Source organism: Bos grunniens, chromosome 1 (assembly GCF_055505025.1).
Source record: "Bos grunniens cultivar Pamir isolate PY7600 chromosome 1, Bosgru_T2T1.0, whole genome shotgun sequence".
In the NCBI taxonomy this organism is placed as follows: Eukaryota; Metazoa; Chordata; class Mammalia; order Artiodactyla; family Bovidae; genus Bos; species Bos grunniens.
Genome location: NC_141165.1, coordinates 4130331 through 4154377, shown reverse-complemented (window position 1 = coordinate 4154377; position 24047 = coordinate 4130331). Strand labels below are relative to the sequence as shown.

At 48.6% G+C, this 24047-nt stretch overlaps 1 protein-coding gene across 9 annotated transcripts in view; it reads right to left on the bottom strand.

Annotated features, from left to right (window-relative positions):
* Positions 1-24047, bottom strand: part of RFTN1 (raftlin, lipid raft linker 1) — a 228674-nt gene that overhangs the window by 104394 nt on the left and 100233 nt on the right. For 7 of the 9 annotated variants that reach the window (XM_086390607.1, XM_086390419.1, XM_086390685.1 and 4 more), the window contains one exon: positions 2206-2314. In XM_086390607.1, coding sequence (XP_086246733.1) covers positions 2206-2314 — 109 coding nt within the window. Of the gene's footprint in view, positions 1-2205; positions 2315-2510; positions 2620-20400; positions 20678-24047 lie in introns of those variants that run through there. The other 2 variants (XM_086390937.1, XM_086391014.1) reach the window with 2 other exon arrangements.

Genomic DNA, 24047 nt, shown 5'->3' with positions numbered 1-24047 from the left:
ATCTGAATCCTCATTACAAAACCATTTCCACAACCGTTCTTCCCCAGGACTCAGATCATGGGGAAATCCCACCTCTAGAAGGTCCCCGCCAAGCTTATGAGGATAGGTCATTCACAGCAAATCCAAAGGAGATGGCTCTATTAACACAGACATCTCCCAGAGTGTCGAAAGCACCTGTGTTCTCAGGCTTACACACGTGTGAACAATTTCTTAAGTAATGATCTGAATTCTAAGCAGAGCAGAAGGAATCTTCCACTGTCCAAGTAAAATTACCCAAATGTCTGACCAAAGAGGTCACCTGATTCCTGGGCTGCGGGTCTTGGCTCCCACCACATCTGAGTGATGATTCCCTGGGTGCTTGTAGAGCCTGAACACTCAACAAGGTTGAAGGGAGGGAGGCAGGGAGTGACCCCCTCTCCCCCCAGTAAAAAACCCAGAGTTACTGGCTGTGTAAAGGAACCACCCAATCCTTTCACTCTTCTGCAGAACTTTCCACGACTCCTGCTGCTTTCACAGCTGAGTTCTAGCCTGTCCTCCCACCTCTCACCGCCCCTTTCTTGCAGGAGGCCCCAATCTTCCTTTCATCCTGCTCTGTCCCTCACACGAGCTGCTCACGTTGCTGGGACGGCTCCCACCCCCCGCCCCGGCCCTCTGCAGCCCCATCAGACCTCATCCTGCCACTCACGGCCTGACGCACCGCCCTGACCCCACGCCACTCTGGGTCTCCACCGCTTCCCTCCTGCCCAGGCTCATCACTCGTGTTCAGAAGAGATTTCCTCGTTGTGAGGACGTGCGGGCAGAAACCATGACAATTTTGTTCTCTGCATCCCAGCACACTGTACCATTTCTGGCCCAATGCTGACCACCTAAGATATTTACTAATAAACTCACTTGTTGACTGATTCGCTAATTCACCAATCAACTGGCAAACGGATGGGGAAACAAGGGAAACAATGACAGACTTTTTTTTCCTAGGGCTCCAAAACACTGCAGATGGTGACTGCAGCCATGAAGTTAAAAGGCGCTGCTCCTAGACAGCATATTACAAAGGAGACACATTACTTTGCTGACAAAGGTCCATCTAGTCAAAGCTATGGTTTTTCCAGTAATCATGTACGGATGTGAGACCATAAAGAAGGCTGAGCGCCGAAGAATTGATGTTTTTGATTGAACTGTGGTGTTGGAGAAGACTCTTTCGAGTCTCTTGGAGTACAAGGAGATCAAACCAGTCCATCCTAAAGGAGATCAGTCCTGTGTGTTCATTGGAAGGACTGATGCCAAAGCTGAAGCTCCAATACTGTGGTCACATGATGCAAAGAACTGACTCACTAGAAAAGACCCTGATGCTGGGAAAGACTGAAGGCAGGAGGAGAAGGGGACGACAGAGGATGAGATGGTTGGATGGCATCACCGACTCAATGGACATGAGTTTGAGTGAACTCCAGGAGATAGTGAAGGACAGGGAGGCCTGGCGTGCTGCAGTCCATGGGGTTGCAGATCAGACATGACTGAGCGACTGAACAACAATTGACTGGTTGTATCTCAAACATATCCTAATCACCTCAACAGGATGGGGAACTGCCAATTATCTTGGAAGACTGGGTAGGGAGGAGAAGGTGAGGATTAAGCAGTGAACTTTACCCCAGTCTGGGCAAGGACATTCCTCCCACCATAAATGTCATCATACTGAAACTGAGTGCACCCTGCAATTAAGCAGGAAACCTCATACAGCCCAAACAGCAGTTCAAAACCAGACACATTTGTGGGCAGGAAATGAACCCCTTGCAATGAGGCAATTTTCCCCAGGATGATCGTATGCCAGCGGTCGCTGGACGGTGGCACACTCCTGCTTGCTCTAGGAACAGAAGGAGGCTCGTGGCAGTGAAGACCCACAGGGCGAGTGGGAGCTGGGAGCTGGGGGCTCACACCGCCTTGAGGATTTGAAGGGCTTCCTGGCTGTGGGGCCAGCAGGCCTGCCAGCTATTAACGCCACTCCCGCCCTAAAAAGACAGGGTCTGGCTTCCTGGGACGGGGGGAAACCACCTTGCTCCAGGGTCAGGGGCAGCCTGAGTGGGAAAGGGCGGCCCCCGCAAGGCCTCCCGAAGCCCCAGGTTAGAGCAGGCCTGTGGAGCGCAGCCCACCCGCAGTCCCCTCGGGCGAACGCCCAGCCAACCCATCCCATGGTCCATCGACTGCAGCACTGACCTTCTTAATGAACTCTGGGAGGGCCTTTTGGTCCGTCAGGTGGTCTAGGGAAGAACAGCAATCCAACTCCAAGATGTAGCCTTCATTATGAAGATCAGCGTTCTGAGATCTGAAAAGAGAAATACATACACACATAAAGATTTTGCACTATAACTATATATATATATATTTTTTTTTTTTTTTTAAATCACTGGGGCGTTTAATGAAATCCTAACTTTTTCCCTTAAACAAATCACCCAAAAGGCAGTTTTGAAACAATAATTGATGGCAAACAACTCAAATAATATAGAGGGAGAGGGATCTACCTCACGGAAAGACCTCTACGACGTATCATCAAGGAAAACGCCTCGTTATGGAATGATGGGTTCAGCACAATATGGCTTGTCTGTTAAACAAGCGCACACACACTCACACGCACTCCAGTCGTGTTGATTTCCTGTCGGTGGCTTCCACCCACAGGGCACAGAAACAGAGCTACTGAGACGCAGGGTGAGCCAACAACCACAGACAGCAGTGAGCCCTGGGGGACGCGGGCGGCCCGGGTGGGAGCCGGGTGTGGACGCCCCGGCGACCCAAAGGGACTCTGCTGCATCGATAATCTTTCCATTTTTTTTTTTTTGGAAGAGAGTATATTCGTGTGTCACTCAGAAATTTTAAAAATAATTTGGAAAAGATTTTTTAAAGAGTTCAACCCCTCCAGAGGGCAATCTGGCAAAATCTATCAAAGCTAAAAATGCACTAAAGAAAGAATATAAGGTGCGGGGGGAGGGGTGTAAATTAGTAAATTAGGAGTTTGGGATTAACATACACACGTCCATATAATAGATAACCAACAAGGACCTACTGCACAGCACAGGGAACTCGACTCGGTATCTTGTAATAATCTACAGAGGAAAAGAATCTGAAAAAGAATATGTATATACGTATACACATATACACGTGTCTGACTCTTTGTGACCCCATGGACTATATAGCCTTCCAGGCTCCTCTGTCCATGGGATTCTCCAGGCAAGAGTACTAGAGGGGGTTGCCAGGCCCTTCTCCAGGGGATCTTCCTGACCCAAGGATCGAACCCGGGTCTCCCACATTGCAGGCGGATCCTCTATGTCTCAGCCACCAGGGAAGCCCGTACTATGCACACACACACATATATGCACACACGTGTGTAACGGGCTGTCAGGGTGGCAGTGTGGGCCGCCTAGTCTCTGCCAGCGGGGCAGAGCTTGCTCTGTGCAGGGTTCCAGGCGATGGGGCTGGCAGGTCCGTGTGACTTTGCTTTTCTTTAGGGAAATGTCCCTGCTTCGTGTTCTTCCCCAGGTCTCTCCTCCCAAAGCCCTCTCACTGAGAACACTGTCAGCTCTCCACGGCTCTGAGGGCTGGCCTCCCTGGGTGCAGCAGCTGTGGGGGGCTGCAGCCAGCCTCCTCGTGGAGCGGGCCCTTCTCCGGGAGCCCCCCGTATCCTCAGCAGAAGGGCCTGAGAAGTCCTCAGCTCAGGACTCCAGGGTAATGCGTGGGGCCACCTCACAGAAAAGAAAAAGGCGCTGTGTACATGTATGACACAAACATGTACTGCTGTGTACCACAAATGAGTTTTCTGTGTACATACATGTGCAATAAAGACTATATATATAGCTGAATCACCTTGCTGTACACCTGAAACCAACATGATGTTGTAAATCAACCACACTTCCATTCAGAAAGACAAAGACTCCAAGGCGATGAAGCAGGCGTCCGAGGACAAGAGCGGCCGTGAAGGGCTGCCTGCGGCAAACACCTTCAGCCCTGCGGTCAAGACAGAGGTGCCCGCGTGCCCCGCAGGCGGTGGGCTGCTTCCCTGTCCCCACCACATACAGGTGCACGTGACCCAACGCTGGACACACCCAGCAGCAAGCGGTCCAGCAGGAAACCTCATCACTCACGCTGCTCCTTTGAGGGACCCCAGGATGACACTTGGGGGCGATGGACTCCCGGGAGCCACATGGCGGTCAAAAACGGAAGCAGACCGGTGGGCCCAGCGGGACATTAGACCACAGGAGGCAACGGCAGCCACGGGTCCACGGACTAGGCCCTCTCCGCGGGGGGAGCAGGACTGGGAGACCAGGGCAGGCTCCCCAAGGCTCATGCCGTGTGCACAGCGCCTCTCCAGGGCCAAGGGCAGGGCAGGGCAGGGCCCTCCCACCCACCCAGGAGGGCCCCCACCACAGAGCGGCTGTGGCCGCCCCGTGAGAGCCGGGGTAGCCTGGACAGGCACCTCCACGCTAAACTCTCGAGACATGCATATCCCACAAGCAAACAATTTCTGCATGCCTGTTTGCCATAATATTTTAAGATGTATTTCTAGGAGACTTACATATCATTCAAAGTGATTTATGCCTCTATGAACAATTAAACTCAGGACTTCCCTGGTGGCTCAGTGGTAACGATTCTGCTTGCCAATGCAGGAGACACAGGATCGATCCCTAGTCCAGGAAGATCCCACCTGCCTCAGAGCAACTAAACCGATGAGTCACAAGTACTGAGTCCATGCCCCCGAGCCCGGGAGCCTCCAGTCCTGAGCCCGCATGCGGCAACTACTGAAGTCGAGAGCCCTAGAACCCATGCTGCACAAGAGGAGCCCCTGCACCGCCACTGGAGAGGAGCCCCCACCCTCCACAACAGAGAATCGCAACCCGAGAAAAGCCCATGCAGCGACGAAGACCCAGCACAGCCACAAAGAGGTAAACAAATGATTTTTAAAAATAAAGCTAAAATTTAAAAAAAAAAATTCAAAAGTGGAAAAGTTAAAGAGGATTTGGATTTCCCCACATGTGCAACTGTGATTAGCTAAGCAAGTGTCAATAACTTATTTTGACTTTAATTTCCCCGCTAACAAATCCTTTCAGGGGGAGAGACTGAGACTCGTAGTTTTGAAATGTGAAAGAATCGACTGACTCCAGACTGGCTACGCTGGAATAAACTAATTACGAAAGAATCAACCAGTTCTGAACCCCTACCCTTCTCGCCTTAAAACTGCATCAGAGGTTAGACTCATGTTCCTTTTCCCCGGGTTATTCTCACCCTGCTCTGAACAAAAGACATGCTAAAAGGAACTAAAGCAGAAGATTCCAGACTTTTAAAAGAGAAGACTTAGTCAACACACTGGCATGTACGTCCTGCGGATCTCAGACAAGACAGGAACAGTAGGAAGAAAGTCCTAGGATGTGAGATCCCAGCTGCTGTCGCGTGGGGACATCAGACTGTACAAGATTATTTACAAATACCCACTGACACTTTAAATGACTAGGGTGAAAAATAGTGATCACTGAACATAAGTCAAATAGGCATTTCTCTAAAGATGACATCCATACGGCCAACAGGTACATGAAAAGATACTCAACATCACTAATTATCAGAGAAGCACAAGTCCATACTGCACTGGGATACCACCTCACACCAGTCAGAATGGCCATCACAATGAATTCTGGGGAGAGTGTGGAGAAAAGGGGACCTCCTCACACTGCTGGTGGGAAGGTAAGTTGGTACAGCCACTATGGAGAAAAGCACGGAGACTCCTTGGAAGCTGGAAGTGAAAGCTGCTCAGCTGCGTCCAACTCTTTGTGACCCCATGAACTATGTAGTCCACGGAACTCTCCAGGCCAGAATACTGGAGTGGGCAGCCTTTCCCTTCTCCAGGGGATCTTCCCAACCCAGGGATCAAACCCAGATCTCCCGCATTGCAGGCAGATTCTTTGCAGCTGATCCACAAGGGAAGCTTGGAGGTTCCTCAAAAAGTTAAAAATACAACTATCATGTGATTTTGCAATCCCACTTCTGGGCATGTAACTGGAGAAAAACATAATTAGAAAGATACACGCACCCCGACGTTCAGTGAAGCACTGTCTACAACAGATAAGACAGGGCTGTGCTGTGCTTGGCCACTCAGTCGTGTCGGACTCTCTTTGACCTAATGGACAGTAGCCTGCCAGGCTGAACTGAACTGAACTAAACTGAGTCACTCAGTCATATCTGACTCTTTGTGACCCCAGGGACTGTAGCCTGCCAGAATCCTCTGTCCATGAGATTCTCCAGGCAAGAATACTGGAGTAGGTTGCCATGCCCTACTCCAGGGGATCTTCCCAACCCAGGGATCGAACCCAGGTCTTCTGCATTGAAGGCAGATTCTTTACTGTCTGAGCCACCAGGGAAGCCCAAGAATACTGGAACGGGTAGCCTATCCCTTCTCCAGGAGATCTTCCCAACCCAGGAGTTGAACCAAGGTCTCCTGCATTGAAGGCAAATTCTTTATCAGCTGAACTACCAGGGAAGTCCGACAAGACATGGGAGCACTCTCAACTCCAGAGGAGTAGATGAAGATCTGGTGTGTGTATACACACATGCGCGCACACACACACATACACACACACATATACACACATGCGCACACACACACATATACACACAGACACACACACATATACACACATGCGCGCACACACACACATATACACACAGACACACACACACATATACACACATGCGCACACACACATATACACACAGACACACACACATATACACACATGCGCGCGCACACACACATATACACACAGACACACACACACATATACACACATGCGCGCACACACACATATACACACATGCACACACATACACATATACACACAGACACACACACATACACACAGAGACACAAAGACACACACACATACACACACACATACACACACAGACACACATACACACACATATACACACATGCGCACACACACACACATACACACACAGACACACACACATACACACACACATACACACACATATACACACATGCACACACATACACATATACACACACAGACACACACACATACACACACATATACACACAGAGACACAAAGACACACACATATACACACACAGACACACACATATACACACATGCACACACATACACATATACACACACAGACACACACACATACACACACATATACACACAGACATACACACACATATACACACACAGACACACACACATACACACACATATACACACAGAGACACAAAGACACACACATATACACACACACACACTCACACACACACACACATACATACACACACATATACACACATGCACACACATACATACACACACAGACACACACACATACACACACATATACACACAGAGACACAAAGACACACACATATACACACACAGACACACACACACACTCACACACAGACACACACACATACATACACACATATACACACAGAGACACAAAGACACACACATATACACACACAGACACACACACACACACTCACACACAGACACACATACACACACACATACACACAGACACACACGCATACATACACACACATATACACACAGAGACACAAAGACACACACATATACACACACAGACACACACACACTCACACACAGACACACACACATACATACACACACATATACACACATACACACACACACATACACACACACAAGAGACACACACACACAGACTCACACATACACACACACATACACACAGACACACACGCATACATACACACACATATACACACACACAGAGAGACACTCACAGGCACACACACATATACACACACATTCACACACACACACATACACACACAATGGAACATTACTCAGCTACAAAAAGAATGGATATAATGCCATTAGCAGCAACGTGGACTGACATAGGGATTATCATATTCAGTAAAGTAAATTAGACAAAGACAAATATGGTTACTATCACTCATGTGTGAAATATTAAAAAAATCATACAAATAATCTTCTTTACAAAACAGAAACAGCCTCACAAACATGGAGCTATAGTTACCAGAGGGGAAAGCAAGGGATAGAATGAGGAGGGATAAAGAAGGAGTCTGTAATTAACAGATACATACTACTACTATATACAAAATGTAAATAGTCAATATTTTGTTCTAATCTAAAAGGGAAAAGAATCTAAGGAAATAACTAAACCATTTTGGTGCGCACCGGGAACCAACACAACATCTTAAATCAACTACAATAAAAAAGAGTCTTCCAGTAAGAAAGCAAAAAAAAAAAAAAAACAAAAAACCAAGAAAGTCAACATAGTTTCCTGTTTGTAGAACACCCACAGAGTGAAAGGAGGGAAGCTGGGTGCCTCTTTGAGCAACTCAGGGCCGGGTCCCAGAGGATATTCATTAGTACAGAATCTCCTCGCTACCAGTTTTTGTTCTGGAACAAGACATACTCTGCGGAGGAAGGCAGCTCTGGTTCGTTTCATCAGAGCATTAACTCAGTTACATCTGAGCCGGAAGCAGCACAGACAGGGACGAAGTCGGCACTGTTACAAACATTCCAGACGAAAGGTGGAAACTCCCAGCCTGGCCTTTGGTCACTTGAGAGCAAATCCGTGCATTTCAGAGGAGTACATGAGTAGCTAAGAGGCCCCCCTGCCTTTAAGAATAACTCCACAGTTTGAATGAAAGGGTCGAACAGTGGAGACTGGCTGCAGGGCAGGGGAGGTGGCAAGGCCCTTGAGGGCTCTGAGGACCGATGCTGCCTACCCCAGCCCTCAAGTCACACTTGGTGAGGTGCCGGCCCGAGACAGCTGTGTGTTCAGTCGTGCCCGAGTCTCTGCGACCCCACGGTCTGTAGCCCACTAGGTTCCTCTGTCCATGGGATTCTCCAGGCAAGAATACTCGAGTGGGTTGCCATTTCCTCCTCCAGGGCATCTTCCCAACCCAGGGGTGGAACCTGCATCTCTTGTGTCTCCTGCGTTGGCGGGCGGATTCTTTCTCGCCGCCCCGCCTGGGAGCCCCGGGTGGGCAGTGGAGTTCTTCCTTGCCACCAGTCCTAGAAAAACAGCCTCAAACCCACAAAAGCGTGACATCTGCCTACAGTGCTGTCAGTGGGCGCTTCTGGGCTCCTTCTGGGGGTCGGGCGGGCAGGAACCTGGCTGCTCAGGTGAATGCGCCCTAAGGTGACGCCCAGTGACCCCCCACTTCTGGCATTCATGCCTTCCTACAATCCCTCCCTGAGAGGGGCAGGACCTGCGGCTTGCTTCTAATAAACAGAGCCAGGCAAAGTGACGGGAGTTCCCCCCATGACGACGTGACCGTGTAAGACTCCGTTTGGCAGGGGTGAGCCACACGCTGCTGGTGCTGGCTGCCAGGCTGTGAGAGGGCCGTGTGGGCAACAGCCAGCACGAAGCAGGGATCTCAGCCCTAGGAGATGAAATTCTGCCCACCGACAAAGGGAGCCTGGCGCAGAGCCTTCCCCAGCCAAGCCCCTGATGAGACCGCAGCCCCAGCCCACACCTCTGCTGCAGCCCCATGAGGCCTGCAGCCAAGAACCCAGAACAGCTGGAGAAACTGAGGTCATCAACACATGCTGTCTGAGCCACTAGGCTGGTGGTCACTTATCACAGAGCAAAGAAAACTCACGCAGTGGCCGAGCAGGAAGACACGGCAGCTTCATGCTCAGACCAGGCCTCCTCCTGGGGGCCAAGTCTAGGCCCCAAGATTCCAGCCAGACACCTGAGAACCGCCTCTGCCAGGTGATGAGGGCTTTAAGTCCTGGAGGACAAGGACCACCCCGGCATCAAGAAGCAGATATGCCCTAGAAGTGGATCCAGGAACCATGGGCTGGCCCCCAAGGGACCACAGCACGGCAGAGGAGGTGTCCTGCAGTCAGCCGAGGTGCTAAGAATCCTGAAGACGCACCCCTGGCTCAGCAGCGTCTGCCTCCCTCCTGGTGGGGAGGGGAACTCCACTTACACTTCCCCAAAGGCCACGTCCTTGTGTTGTCCTGGAAAAGGCTACTGGAAACCACCAAACTTCCCCTAGACTGAAGCCCCCATTCAGGCTTCCACTTCCCAAAGGGACAGAAAGATCTGGGTCTAAACAGTAAGAAAAAAGCAGGACACAGGCTGCATTTCTGGAGATGCAGGATTAACTACCAGCCAAAGCCTCTCTGGGGCTTCCCTGGTGGCTCAGCAGGTAAAGAATCCATCTGCAATGCAGGAGACCTGGGTTCGACCCCTGGGTTGGGAAGATCCCCTGGAGAAGGCAAAGGCTCCCCACTCCAGTGTTCTGGCCTGGAGAACCCCATGAACTGGGGCCACAGACTCGGACACGACTGAGAGACTTTCATTTTTCACTTCAGTTCAAAGCCCCTCTTATCCGGAAATCACCACAAAATACACTGAGATTACATGCAGACACTCAGAGAAGAGCATTGCTAACAATATACTTCCCCACCTCCCTCCACCCCTCCCCTCCACAGTCTCCTCTAGGTTTATGAGAGGCTACAGGACCTAAAGCTAAGTAGAGATGGATCCCAGAGGTGTGCCTTCAGACAGTTGATTAAATGTTTTATGGCTCGGTTTCCATCACTGTTCAACGAGCAGCCATCTCTGGGCGTCCCTGTAAAGATTAAATAAGACAGAAATACATCCAGCCCTGAGCGCAAGGCCAGGCAAGAAGTCTGGGCCCCGCACCCAGGAGCAGCTGCCGATCTATTCCTATCATTGGTTGGTGCATTCCTGGCCTTTATCACGGTCCCTAATTACTCACGCACCCAATGAATACCGACCACGCTACTACCACGTGGCAGGCGGTCTTCTTTAGCACAGGTCGGCAGTCAAGGAAGACGAAACCCCTGCCCTCAGTGAGCTCACGGCCGGGTGGAAGGGGACAGGCGGCTAATGAGAAATGCACACGCGCTATTGCAGCACGTCCCACGGCGGCAAGCGCTAAAGAAAAAAGAACCAGAAAGGTAAGGAGAAGCAGGCGGGGCGGCGGGCAGTGTCTACGCAGTTTCTATGAGGGGCTCAGGGCAGTCTCCTCGAGAGGGTGGCACCTGGATAAAGGTCTCTGGGAGGCGAGGCAGTTGGCCTGACAGCCAGGAAACAAGCTTCGGGGCAGAGGACCAGCCAGTGCAGAGGCCCTGGGGTGAGACGGTACAGAAAGGCCTTGCGGCTGCAGCTCACTGAACAAGGGGCAGAAGAGGAAGAAGAGACACCATCAGAGAGCCAGTGAGGAGCCAGAAAGCACGGACCTCACAGGCCACAGTGACGACAGGGGCGTTTACTCAGAACGACAGGGGAAGTCCTTGGAGGATGTTGAACAGAGAAGTGATATGATCTGATTTATTCTAAAAGGATCCTTCTGGGGACTTCCCCACAGGTCTATGCAGGGGGCCTGGGTTCAATCCCCGCGTAAGGAACTAGAGCCCATATGCCACAACTAAGAGTCTGCATGCTGCAGCGAAGGATTCTGAGTGCTGGCTCAGCCAAATAAATAAATGAGTAAAAATAAATATTATAAGAAACGATCCATCTGGCTTCAGGTGGCAGCTAAGAGACTAACCCAGTGGTCCAGGTGGGAGGTGATGGTGGCCCAAAGTGGGCTGGCAGCAGTGTGACAACGGTGGGAAGTGCTGGGTTCTGGATATATTTTCAAGGTGGAATCCTCAAGACTTCCTTATGAAGAGTTTGCGTGAAAGCAAGCAAGCATGGGAGGATGACTCCAAGGGCTTCTGCCCAGCAGCAGAGAATGGACGATGCTGCCAGGACTATGAAGGGAGGCTGTGGGGGCCGTGTCCCAGGGAGAATTTGGTGTGCCATGTCCTGAACTTGACACACCCAGCAGACAGCCAAGCAGAGATATCTGCTGCTGCTGCTAAGTCGCTTCAATGCAGCCCCATAGACGGCAGCCCACCAGGCTCCCCCGTCCCTGGGATTCTCCAGGCAAGAATTCTGGAGCGGGTTGCCATTTCCTTCTCCAATGCATGCATGCATGCCAAGTCACTTCAGTCGTGTCCGACTCTGTGTGACTCCATAGACGACAGCCCACCAGGCTCCTTTGTCCACGGAGCTCTCTAGGCAAGAATACTGGAGTGGGTTGCCATTTCCTTCTCCCAGATATGTCTAGTAGAGAACTGCACTCATGTTCGAGTCTGGACTTCAAGAGACAGGCTAGGGAGGTCAATTTGCGAGTTAGCAACTTCCAGATGGTAGTCAGACCATAAGACTGGATGAGATCTTAATTAAGAGAGGGAGAGGAGTCAGCACTGAGCCTGGGGACCCTCCACCCCAAAGAAATCGGGAAGGAAAGAAGAGAAAGCAACCAAGGAGACAAAGAAAGAGCAACCATAGTGAAAGAGAGAAAACCAAGGGAACGTACTGTCCGGGATCAAGTCCAGGAGGCACATCTAGGGGAGGGGAGGAGCCGCCGGTCTCACTGCCTCATTAACATATTTGCAAGATTCTCTTCAATTGACCTACCCTCTTGAAAACCCAAGAGAGACTAGATTCCAATCCCAAAGAAAGGCAATACCAAAGAATGCTCAAACTACCGCACAATTGCACTCATCTCACACGCTAGTAAAGTAATGCTCAAAATTCTCCAAGCCAGGCTTCAGCAATATGTGAACTGTGAACTTCCAGATGTTCAAGCTGGTTTTAGAAAAGGCAGAGGAACCAGAGATCAAATTGCCAACATCTGCTGGATCATCAAAAAAGCAAGAGTGTTCCAGAAAAACATCTATTTCTGCTTTATTGACTATGCCAAAGTCTTTGACTGTGTGGATCACAATAAACTGTGGACAATTCTGAAAGAGATGGGAATACCAGACCACCTGACCTGCCTCTTGAGAAATTTGTATGCAGGTCAGTTAGCAACAGTTAGAACTGGACATGGAACAACAGACTGGTTCCAAATAGGAAAAGGAGTACGTCAAGGCTGTATATTGTCACCCTGTTTATTTAACTTATATGCAGAGTACATCATGAGAAACGCTGGGCTGGAAGAAACACAAGCTGGAATCAAGATTGCTGGGAGAAATATCAATAACCTCAGATATGCAGATGACACCACTCTTATGGCAGAAAGTGAAGAGGAACTAAAAAGCCTCTTGATGAAAGTCAAAGTGGAGAATGAAAAAGTTGGCTTAAAGCTCAACATTCAGAAAACGAAGATCATAGCATCCAGTCCCATCACTTCATGGGAAATAGATGGGGAAACAGTGGAAACAGTGTCAGACTTTATTTTTCTGGGCTCCAAAATCACTGCAGATGGTGATTGCAGCCATGAAATTAAAAGATGCTTGCTCCTTGGAAGGAGTTATGACCAACCTAGATAGCATATTGAAAAGCAGAGACATTACTTTGCCAACAAAGGTCCGTCTAGTCAAGGCTATGGTTTTTCCTGTGGTCATGTATGGATGTGAGAGTTGGACTATGAAGAAGGCTGAGCGCCAAAGAATTGATGCTTTTGAACTGTGGTGTTGGAGAAGACTCTTGAGAGTTCCTTGGACTGCAAGGAGATCCAACCAGTCCATTCTGAAGGAGATCAGCCCTGGGATTTCTTTGGAAGGAATGATGCCAAAGCTGAAACTCCAATACTTTGGCCACCTCATGCAAAGAGTTGACTCATTGGAAAAGACTCTGATGCTGGGAGGGATTGGGGGCAGGAGGAGAAGGGGACGACAGAGGATGAGATGGCTGGATGGCATCACTGACTCGATGGACGTGAGTCTCAGTGAACTCCGGGAGTTGGTGATGGACAGGGAGGCCTGGCGTGCTGCGATTCATGGGGTCGCAAAGAGTCAGACACGACTGAGGGACTGATCTGATCTGATCTGATGGCAAAAAAGGCTTTGCGAAGAAATCTGTTCACATTTAATATATCACTATCCTGTTAAATGGGCTGATGGTGAAATTCACCTAAGACGTGGGTTCCAAATATCTTGGCTTCTTGAAAAAAAAACACCATCCTTGTGCTGCTGGGTCATTTCTCAGAACCAGCCTGGAGGGAACATTAACTAGAAAGGGGATCTGATCCATCTCGTGTCTTGGGCCCCAACTAAACACACTGCAGAGTTGGGAGGGGTTATTTCCAGCCGCTCCAAAGGGAGTTTCTGAAAGGAGGAGGGAAGAAAAGCACACGGAGCAGAGAGAGCTTCCCTGGTGGCTCAAATGGGAAAGAACCTGCCCGAAATGCATGAGAGCCGGGTTAAATCCCTACATTGGGAAGATCCCCTGCAGAAGAAAATGGCAAACTGCTCCAGTATTCTTGCCTGGAAAATGCCATGGACAGAAGAGCCTGGCAGGCTACATACCATGGGTCACAGATAGTCGGACAGAACTCAGCGTGCGCGCGTGCGCGTGTGCGCGCGTGTGCGCGCGCACACACACAGCATAGACGTGAGGTCCTGAAAGCCAAGAGTGAATAAGACAAGATGAGTTCAGATTCTCAGAGCACAGCAATAAAGCATCAGCAAAGCTCATAAACACAGCACTCCCAGCCACTTAAGACCCTGGAGAAGCAGCTAACGCTCCACAGTCCAGCTTATTATTTTTTTTAATCGTTAACATAACAACTAAATGCTATGGTATCCTGGACTGAGTCCCACAACCCGAAAAGGACATTAACAAAAAAACTGATGAAATCCAAATAAAATTCACAATTTAGTTACCAGCAACATACCAATGTCAATGTCTTAAGTTTTGACAAATGTACCACAGTAATTTAAGATATTAATGATGGTGGAAACTCGGTGAAGGGTATATGGGAATTCTCTTTAATTTCTTCGAAACTTTTCTGTTAAACCTGAAATTATTCCAAATAATAATTTACTTTTTTTAAAAAAAGAAAGCAGGCCATCAGCTGCGCTGGGGTGAGGACACGTGTTTGCTTTGATTCTGTGATGTTTATTCCTAAAGTCAGTGTTTCTTGTCCTAAATTGCACCGACACCCCTGCCTGACCATCCTTTTCATGTAAGAAGCTCCTCGAGGGACTTCCCTGAGCTTAAGTGGCTAAGACTCTCTGCTCCCAACATGAGGGCCCAGGTTCGATCCCTGGTCGGGGAACGGGACCCCACACGCCACCAACTAAGAGAACCTGCATGCCGCAAGTGAGACCTAGGACAGCCAAATAAACACATACATTTTTTTAGGACGCTCCTCAAATCACAAGAAGACAATGAGTGAGATAACTGGGTCTGGGGGAAAAAAAGAATACTCTTCTTTGATGTGCTCCAACTTTAGACACTGGAGCAGGTCGACAAGCACAGCCTAGGCTCAGTGACTCAGGCCAGTGTCCCTCAGGCGGGCATCTTCCACCCTGGCCGCACTCAACCTCGGGCTCAGCTGGCGAGCTCCCACAGATTCTGCTTTACTTGGTGTGAGGTGCAGCCTGGGCCATGGGGCTCTGGAAACACCCCAGTGATTCTAGCGGGCAGCCGGCCTGGGAACTCATGGCCTGTGCTCCAGCCGCCCCTTTCCTGGAGGTTTTCCTTGGCGATAATGGAACAAGTCCGTAGGCAGGAAGAAACACAGAAAGAGGGACTTGGAGAGACCAGCTGTGTCTACTCCAGTCTCCTCAGAAGACCAAGCTCCCAGAAAAAGGACCCAACCTTACGGAAATATAAGAATGCACGACTCTAAAAAAAAAAAAAAGAATGCACGACTCTATCTGTGCCTCTTTCCATTAGAAAAACCCAGAAATACTTCCGACTCATTGCTGTCCTCACTCTTCTCATTTTTCACTGTGGTAAAACACTGACCATTCTAGCCGTTTCTAAGCATACATTCAGTGTCATCAAGTGCATTCACAACGCTGTGCGGCTGTCACCACGGTCATTTCCAGAACTTTCTCATCACCCCAAACTGCACAAACGGGACTTGGGCCAACCCTGAATATGACCGTGTAGGAAATTCGGATAAATGCTAGTCAAAGCACACATGAAACCAGATTCAGATGCTGAGTGTGTGTGCACAGACCTGTCCTGAAGGTAAGGCAGGGTGGCAAAGAGTCTACATGCTGATGGAGCCCCTCAGAGGCGAACACAGTAGGGCTGTTTCAAACCATGTGAAAGATCACTCACCCCGTGTTACGCTGCCCACACCACTCAGACACAGACTCACTCCCATCTCCGCTATCACAACTGCCAAGGGTTACGTGGCCGTTCCCCAGGGAAGGCCAGAAGGTCAGACCAAGGGCAGCGACCTCCAAGGGCCACGAACATTGAGGGAAAGAGGGTAATTTTTTGACCAAAGTACATAATCTAATCGCTCTGTTCTCACATAAAAGACAGTGAATCGGTCTCCACGTCCGCCAAGAAACACGATCCCTCCTGTCTTTCTGCAAACACAGGGTCCAGTCTGGCTCCCTTCCGCACCACCATTTCTGAGAGCAACGTGGCTGCAGATGAACTTGACAGACCAGGAAAAGCCCTAGTGCCCGGGTGAGGTCAGGGGTCAGGCCGAGGCACCACGGCCAGAGCAGCGGAAAAGCTTGGTGAGACGGACAGCTCGAGCCAAGCCATCACTCGAAACTCCAGGCCAGGGCTGCCAGACCTTGCAATTCTTTTAAGGAGGTTACGACGTTGTGCTTTTATGTTGGCCACAAACGTCAAATTTTGGCTCTAACCAATGTTTATGAGTAGCATGTAAGCCAACGTCTTTGGGATTGACTCTGACCTCTTGGCCACCAGGCCCTGGGCCCTGGGAGCCACACACAGGGCCCCACTGTGAGTCACGGAGGCTGGACACCAGGGAAGAGCTAAGAGGGAACAGACTGTCTCATGGGCTCAGCATTGGGACTGCTGACCCAGAAACCCGAGCCCAGCATGTCACCCCTGGGGATGACTCGGCCGATTCTTCCTGTGACCGGGATCAGGACTTGACACTGACCTGCCTGATCTCACCGTGGCTGGGACAAAACCCTTTTCTAAGCTGTTAAAAGGACGTGCTTGCAAGCCATGATTGCAACACTTCTGAGTACTTTAAACATTCAACATGATCATGGGCAAAAGGGTTAATCCTCAAAGTATTCCGACGAAATGCCAAGCAGTAAGTTGAATACCTATTTTGCTCTCATGGACAGATCTGAAATCAGTCCACTAAAAAGCAGATGCCCGTCAAAAAACTACTATAAACTATCCGCTTCAACAATAAACATGCTAATAAAATCTATCATACACACGTCTTTTAAATAATAAACATGTAATAGATCTCACTCCAACTCATTAATCCCTTAGATAGCTTCCAAGACCATGAGTTGGAGCAACATCTTCTTTTCCCAGGACACAAAGCACAGTTTGAACTTGAGTTATGAAAAGAAACGAGGGGGAATGTCTAGTTCATCAATAGGGCTATTTTTGCCTCTTTTAGGAACAGTCAGAAAGAAATGGTGACAAACACAAGCTTAGATCACTAGGCACTTCTCCAACGAGGAAAAAAAAATCACTAAATGTCAGTTGACAGAAACAAATTCTCTATCTCTGGGAACAGGAAGGAATTTTAAGCTATTTCCCTCAAGGCAATGCCAGGTTCGAGTAAAACGATCAGAATGGCGTTCTGTGTGTGTATGTGTGTTTAAGGAGTAACAGGGAGGAAAATGAACTACAGATCTGAAAAAGACCTATGAGTGCAAGAAAAAGAAAGCTGCTTCTAGCTTCATACGGAGAAGGCGATGGCACCCCCACTCCAGTACTCCTGCCTGGAGAATCCCATGGACGGAGGAGCCTGGTGGGCTGCAGTCCATGGGGTCGCTCAGAGTCAGACGCGACTGAGTGATTTCACTTTCACTTTTCACTTTCATGCATTGGAGAAGGCAATGGCAGCCCACTCCAGCACTCTTGCCTGGAGAATCCCACGGACGGAGGAGCCTGGTGGGCTGCAGTCCATGGGGTCGCTAAGAGTCGGACACGACTGAAGCGACTTAGCAGCAGCAGCAGCAGCTTCATAAGCTTTTGTAAAACTGATGACAGTAAAGACATCTACTCATTTATCATCCTTTCTTCATCATCTGCTTGACCACTGACCACATGTAGGGCTGGAGTTAGAGCCCACTCTCAGGGAACTGAACAGCCCAGCATTTTGCTTAGTGAAATGTCAGACCAGGAAAGACAAATACTGCATGTTATCCCTTAAACGTGGAATCTAGAAGACAAAACAAATTAGTCAATGTGACAAAGTAGAAACAGACTCAGAGGGAGAAAAACCAGTGGTTAACAGTGGGGAGAGCGGAATGCGGAGCGGCGATTTAGCGGGAGGGGTTTCAGAGACAAATTACTGTGCATAAAATAAGCAATAAGAATATATTGTGCAACATGGGGAATACAGCCAACGTTTTACAATAACTATAAACGGAGTGTAATCCTTAAAAGTTGTGAGTCACTATGTTGTACACAGAACTTACATAATTTTGTAATTCAATCACACTTCAATCATTAAAAAAAGAAACTTAGCATCTACAGGCATCTATCTACCCAATACTGCTATTTATTCTAACCATAGAGAAAAGTGAAGTCACTCAGTCATGTCCGACTCTTTGTGACCCTATGGACTGTAGCCTACCAGGCTTCTCTGTCCATGGGATTTTCCAGGCAAGAGTGCTGGAATGGGCTGCCATTTCCTTCTTCAACCACAGAGAAGAGCTATGAAAGTTCAGTTACTTCTAGAGTCAGGGATCAGGGAAAGTTTTAAAACACCAGGAGCATGTCAGCTGAGTCTTTGAAGCTGTGAGAACATCAGTCGTGGGACCGTGGGTAAGACATTCCAGCCACCGAGAACGGAAGTTAGTGAGGGTCTAGACGAAAACAAACAAACAAACAAACAAACAAACAAAAAAAAAACGCCTGAGGTACATGATGGAAGTAATAAATAGGTCAATCTGGTAAAAGATACAGGAAGGCAAAGTTTGCCTGTTATAATTCAGCTCATGTAAACACAAGCCTGACAAATGAACAGGTGAATCTGCTGTTGGAATGGGTCTGAGACGTAGTCCTGGCTGGAGCAGAAAGGGAGAAATGCGGATGGAAAGAACCGGAGGGGGTTGTGACAGGACAGGCCTGGCCTTCATTCTGAGGCAAAGAGGAGTCATGAACAGTCTTAGATAGAAGAAGACGGGAAAGTGCAGATACTAGGAAGATTAAGCAGCATCACTGGGTATGATGGAGGTGGAAGGGAAAGCATATTTTAGGAGGGCAGAAATGAGAGCCACGATTTTTTGCAGAAGGAGTGGCTGGATGGGAGAGAGATTCGAGGTGTTTCTCTGCAGTTGCTGGTGGCTGGGGTCGGGGAAGAGGGACAGACTGCTGCTCCCCAAAGATGCTCTAGTTCAACAGGGGAAAGACTACTGACAATTCCCATCAACTCCTCTTTGCAAAATGAACCAAATCTACAAAAAAATAAAAGAGGCTGCTGGAGCCCACAGTTTCCTCTAACAGGGACGCTTGAGAAATGCCTGACGGGGGCTTCCCTGCCATCCAGCGCTTGAGACCCTGTGCTTCCACCACAGGGGGGGCCAGCTCCATCCTGCTCACCGCCTGCTCGGGCAGTGAAGGTCCTGCCGGCCACAGGCTGAGAAGGGTGGCCGGGAAATACTTAAGTAAATAAATAAATTTAAACCTATTTTATCGAAAAACAAGAAATGCTTGAGGAAGAAAAAAGCCAAGTGAACAAACCCAAGTGAATTTTTCAATAAAGCACCTAATTATATGAAGCGTATCAGGGGAGTGCTGAAGCAGCAAGTAGAAGGAAAAGAAAGAACTCCTCAGGGGGTCACTGCCCTGTCTTCTCCCTTCTTTTTTCACCAACAGGCATGCACCTCAGCTGCAGATAAGGGTTTGGTATCCCCAGGAACATTCCAGAAAGGATGGGGGGAGGGGGGCAAGTGGTACCCTAACCACACACTCCCAGGGAGCTGTGCCTTGCCAGTGGGTGCAAGGCATCATGGGTGCCTAACCAGCCACGCCTGCTATTTATTCTACAGAAACCTTGCCACATCCTGCCTCGCTCTGCGTGTTCTCTGGTTGATAAGCCATCAGCCAGTGCACGACATAAGGAGTTCACCTTTAACCGTAAAGGCAAGTAAAGAAGCTAACACACAAGCTCTACCCCAGTGGTCCCTGTGTAATGCTGCTGCGAAAGAAATCCCATTTCCACCACACTGGACTACAGCCAAGAGAACCCCCACTGCACGAAACGGGACTTGGGGCGGAGTCCTGCTTTCTCTTGAACTCTGCAAGTCTCCTCCTGGCTTTGAAAGATATGGAAATGATGAACAGTAGTACTGATTCATCAATATTATTTTTATAATGCATACTTATTATTTAACATAACACCAAATAAAGGCAGGTCTGCTCGGTACTTACTGGCTCAGAAAAGTCACAATATCTACAGCTCCACACATGAATGCCCTTCCTAAGACTCTCGCAGGCCACGTCCGGCGAAGCAACAGGAAGTCTCTTTTTCATTTACAGATAATGCACACATCCCACTTCAAGTTTGCTCATGGTTTCCTTCTTTTCTGGGTCTTCCTGCTGGCACCCTTTGACCTGCTGAGTTACACGGGGCACGTGCTCCATCTCTGAGCGAGCAGGAGCCGCAACCCACACGCTGCTGCTGAGCACCTGAAACGTGGCCAGGGCCGCTGAGGAAATGAGCGCTTAGTTTTATTTAATTTTAGATGATACGTGGCTGTGCGTGCGTGCACATGTGGGTGCTAGCGGCTCCCTAAGAGAAAAGCACAGCTGAGCGCCTTTCTCAGACTTTGACCCATGGGATCCTGTTAAAATGCAGATTCGGAGCCAGCGCAGCGGGGTCGGGGCTGGGATCCGCGTTTCTAAGGGGCTCCCAGGAGATATTGTGCATGGAACACCACACAGACTCAAAACTGCTTCAGGAACCACTGGTGTGACCCGGAAACCACGAATCGGCGGTCTCCAAAGCTTTTTAATCACACGATCCATCAGTAACGGTCTCCTGAGGGCTACAGTACCAGCATCTTAAATATGTTAGAAAACAATACACACAGCACCAAACATTTAGAAGATGAGACACAGATGAAATAAGCAGCATTTAAAAAGTATAATCACAATACACGTGAAGCCACTCAATTGTGTCTGATTCTTTGTGACCCCATGGCTCCTCCGTCCATGGGATCCTCCAGGCCAGAACACTGGAGTGAGTTGCCATTTCCTTCTCCAGGGGATCTCCCCACCCAGGGATCGAACCCAGGTCCCCCGCATTGCAGGCAGACTCTTAACTGTTTGAGCCCACCAGGGAATCCTATAATCACAATAAGTTACTGTTTATTAATAATTAATATTCCAGGGCATAATATACACTGGAAATTAGATTCCCTGCTAACAACAGTTGAAGTAAATCCACACTGCAAAATGTCATCTTGAGGTTAAAAGTTCTTTGGTCACCTTCTGGCAGATCGAAATAGGTAGGCATCAGCTTTCTTTATGTCGCTAAGAAAGCTCTTCCACACAATGAAGAGAAGGGTCAGTGTGGCCATTTCGTGTGTATATGTGTGTGAAAGAGAATTTCACATTTACATTACTGGTATTCTGTATTCTCCTCAATCTGAAATCACTTAACAGGAATTTTTTAACCATGTGTATATGCCACGAGAGCTAACTTAGTTAAAACTACAAAAAAGAATCCACAAATCCACTTTTCTGGGTTCTCAGTTGAAACAGCTCCCTGAACCCAGGCCCCTCCAGGAAGCCTCAACCTGCTTTGTGAGGACAGGGCCCTCTGAGACCTGCACCCAGCCAGGGGACTACCTTCAACCCCAATGCTAAACATCAATGTTCCTAATGCATACTGTCTCTCCTCACTTTCAATACAGATAAGCATAAGTCTCAGTTATCTTTTAACAAGGGTGCCCACCTTTGGTAACCACTGGTCTAGACTGTAGAATTTTCAGAATAATCAGAAAACCCTAAAATAAAAAATTAACTTCTGGCAATAATACTGAACTCCATGGTCTTAAAGTGGGCTTCCCTTGTGGCTCAGACAGTAAAGAATCTGCCTGTAATGTGGGAGACCCAGGTTCGGTCCCTAGGATGGGAAGATCCCCTGGAGCAGGCAATGGCAACCCACTCCAATATTCTTGCCTGGAGAATTCCATGGACAGAGGAGTCTGGTTGCTACAGTCCAGGGGTTGCAAAGAGCTGGACACGACTGAGCAACTATGCTTACACTTATGGTTTTAAAAACACAAGGGAGAAATTCTTCTCAGATTAGAATGAAATTACAATTTCAACAGGGTTTACTAGGAACTGAAGGAAACAACCATAGACAATATATGGAAAAATCAATATGCAAAAGTTGCCAAGATCCTGCAAGAGAAGAGTGTCTGACTAGATACTAATACACACTACAGATTTATTGTAATCAAAATAGCATGGTGTTAGCACAAAAATCAATCAACAGATCAAAGGAACAATAATCAGGAGTAAATTAGGGGATATGCAGATATCCAACCTATGATGAAGGTGGCATTTCATTCCATGGCCAAGTTAGGTTAGCACAATAAACGCTATTGACAAAAGGAGAAGGAAATACAGTTAGACTCTACTTCACACCCTTACACTAATCCAGGGGTTCTCAACGGGGGCAGTTTTGTGGGTCAGGGACATGTGGTAAGGTCTGGAGACATTTCTGATCATCATACCTGCAAGGGCAAGAAGGGAGGTGTTTGCGACCGACACCCAGTGGGTAGAGGCAGGGATAATGCCAAATACCCTGTGTCTCACAGGACAGATTCTGGCCCAGAAGGTTAACGGCTGAAAAGCTATGAAGGTTGAAAACTCCCACCCTAACCCTAATGGTTATAAAGTTAAAGTGTTAGATGTGGAAAGATCCTGGGGGAATCTCGGCTCCTCCACACCATCAGAAGGGTGACTGTGACAAGTCACCATCCTGAGCACTGTTTTCTGCATCTTGGATTCCAAGAGGAAAGACAAGTCCCATCACAAAGCAAAGAGAAAGGGCTCTGGCTCCGGCAATAAATACATGATCAGCATCATGGCCAGTAAATGGTAAATCATGTTAAGAAGTGCCTTTGAATCTAAGATATGACACAAGGGAACTTCTCTACGAAACAGAACAGACTCACAGAGACAGGGAACAGACTTGTGGTTGCCGGGGGGACGGGGCAGCGGAAGGATAAATTGGGAGCTTGGGATTATCAGAGGCAAACATATTCCATACAGGACGGATGAACAACAAGGTCCTGCTTACAGCACAGGGAGCTATACTCAGTATCCTGGGATAAAACCACCACGGAAAAGAAGATGAAGAAGAATATGTAGATATAAACTACATATACGTATAACTGAACCACTTTACTGTGTAGCAGAATTTAATACAACATGTGAATCAACAACACTTGAATAGAAATTTTTTTAAGTGCCTGCAAGCACATATAAACGTTCTTCACAACAAAAGCCGGCTTTATGTTCCTGTTTGTTAAGATCGAGGTTGCCCAGCAGCGCAGTTCTAGGGACTTAAAACTGTAGAAGCTGAGGATGAAAATCATGAAAACTTTGACAAATCGGGTCTGTTATAAACCGCCCTAGAGCATAGACTGCGTTTACCTCATTCTCTCTTACCTTTCAAGGGTCACTGCCTTAGAAACACAGGCGCATGGTAGATTCATGTTGCTCTGGCTTTCGGGGAACAGAGGGAGATAAGGTGCTGATGGCCCTAGACCCATCCCCGGTACAGCACCGCTCAGTGCAGACACTGACAAGGCCTGGCCAGCCTGCTGAAAAGAGGTGTCTGCGCATCTCCCGATGGTTCGCAGCGGCGGCTCCATGTCCTGAAACCCGCGTGGGGGTGACCAGGCTCGTGGTCCCACAGCCTGGACAGGTATTGTACAGCCCAGAGGACTCTGGTGATTCTCAGAGGACCCTCCCATAAGCTCCGGGCCCTGAAACCAAAGACGATGCGTTTCTGAGCCATGAGCCTCGAGAGGGGCCGTGAGCCCCACCTCCACCAACTC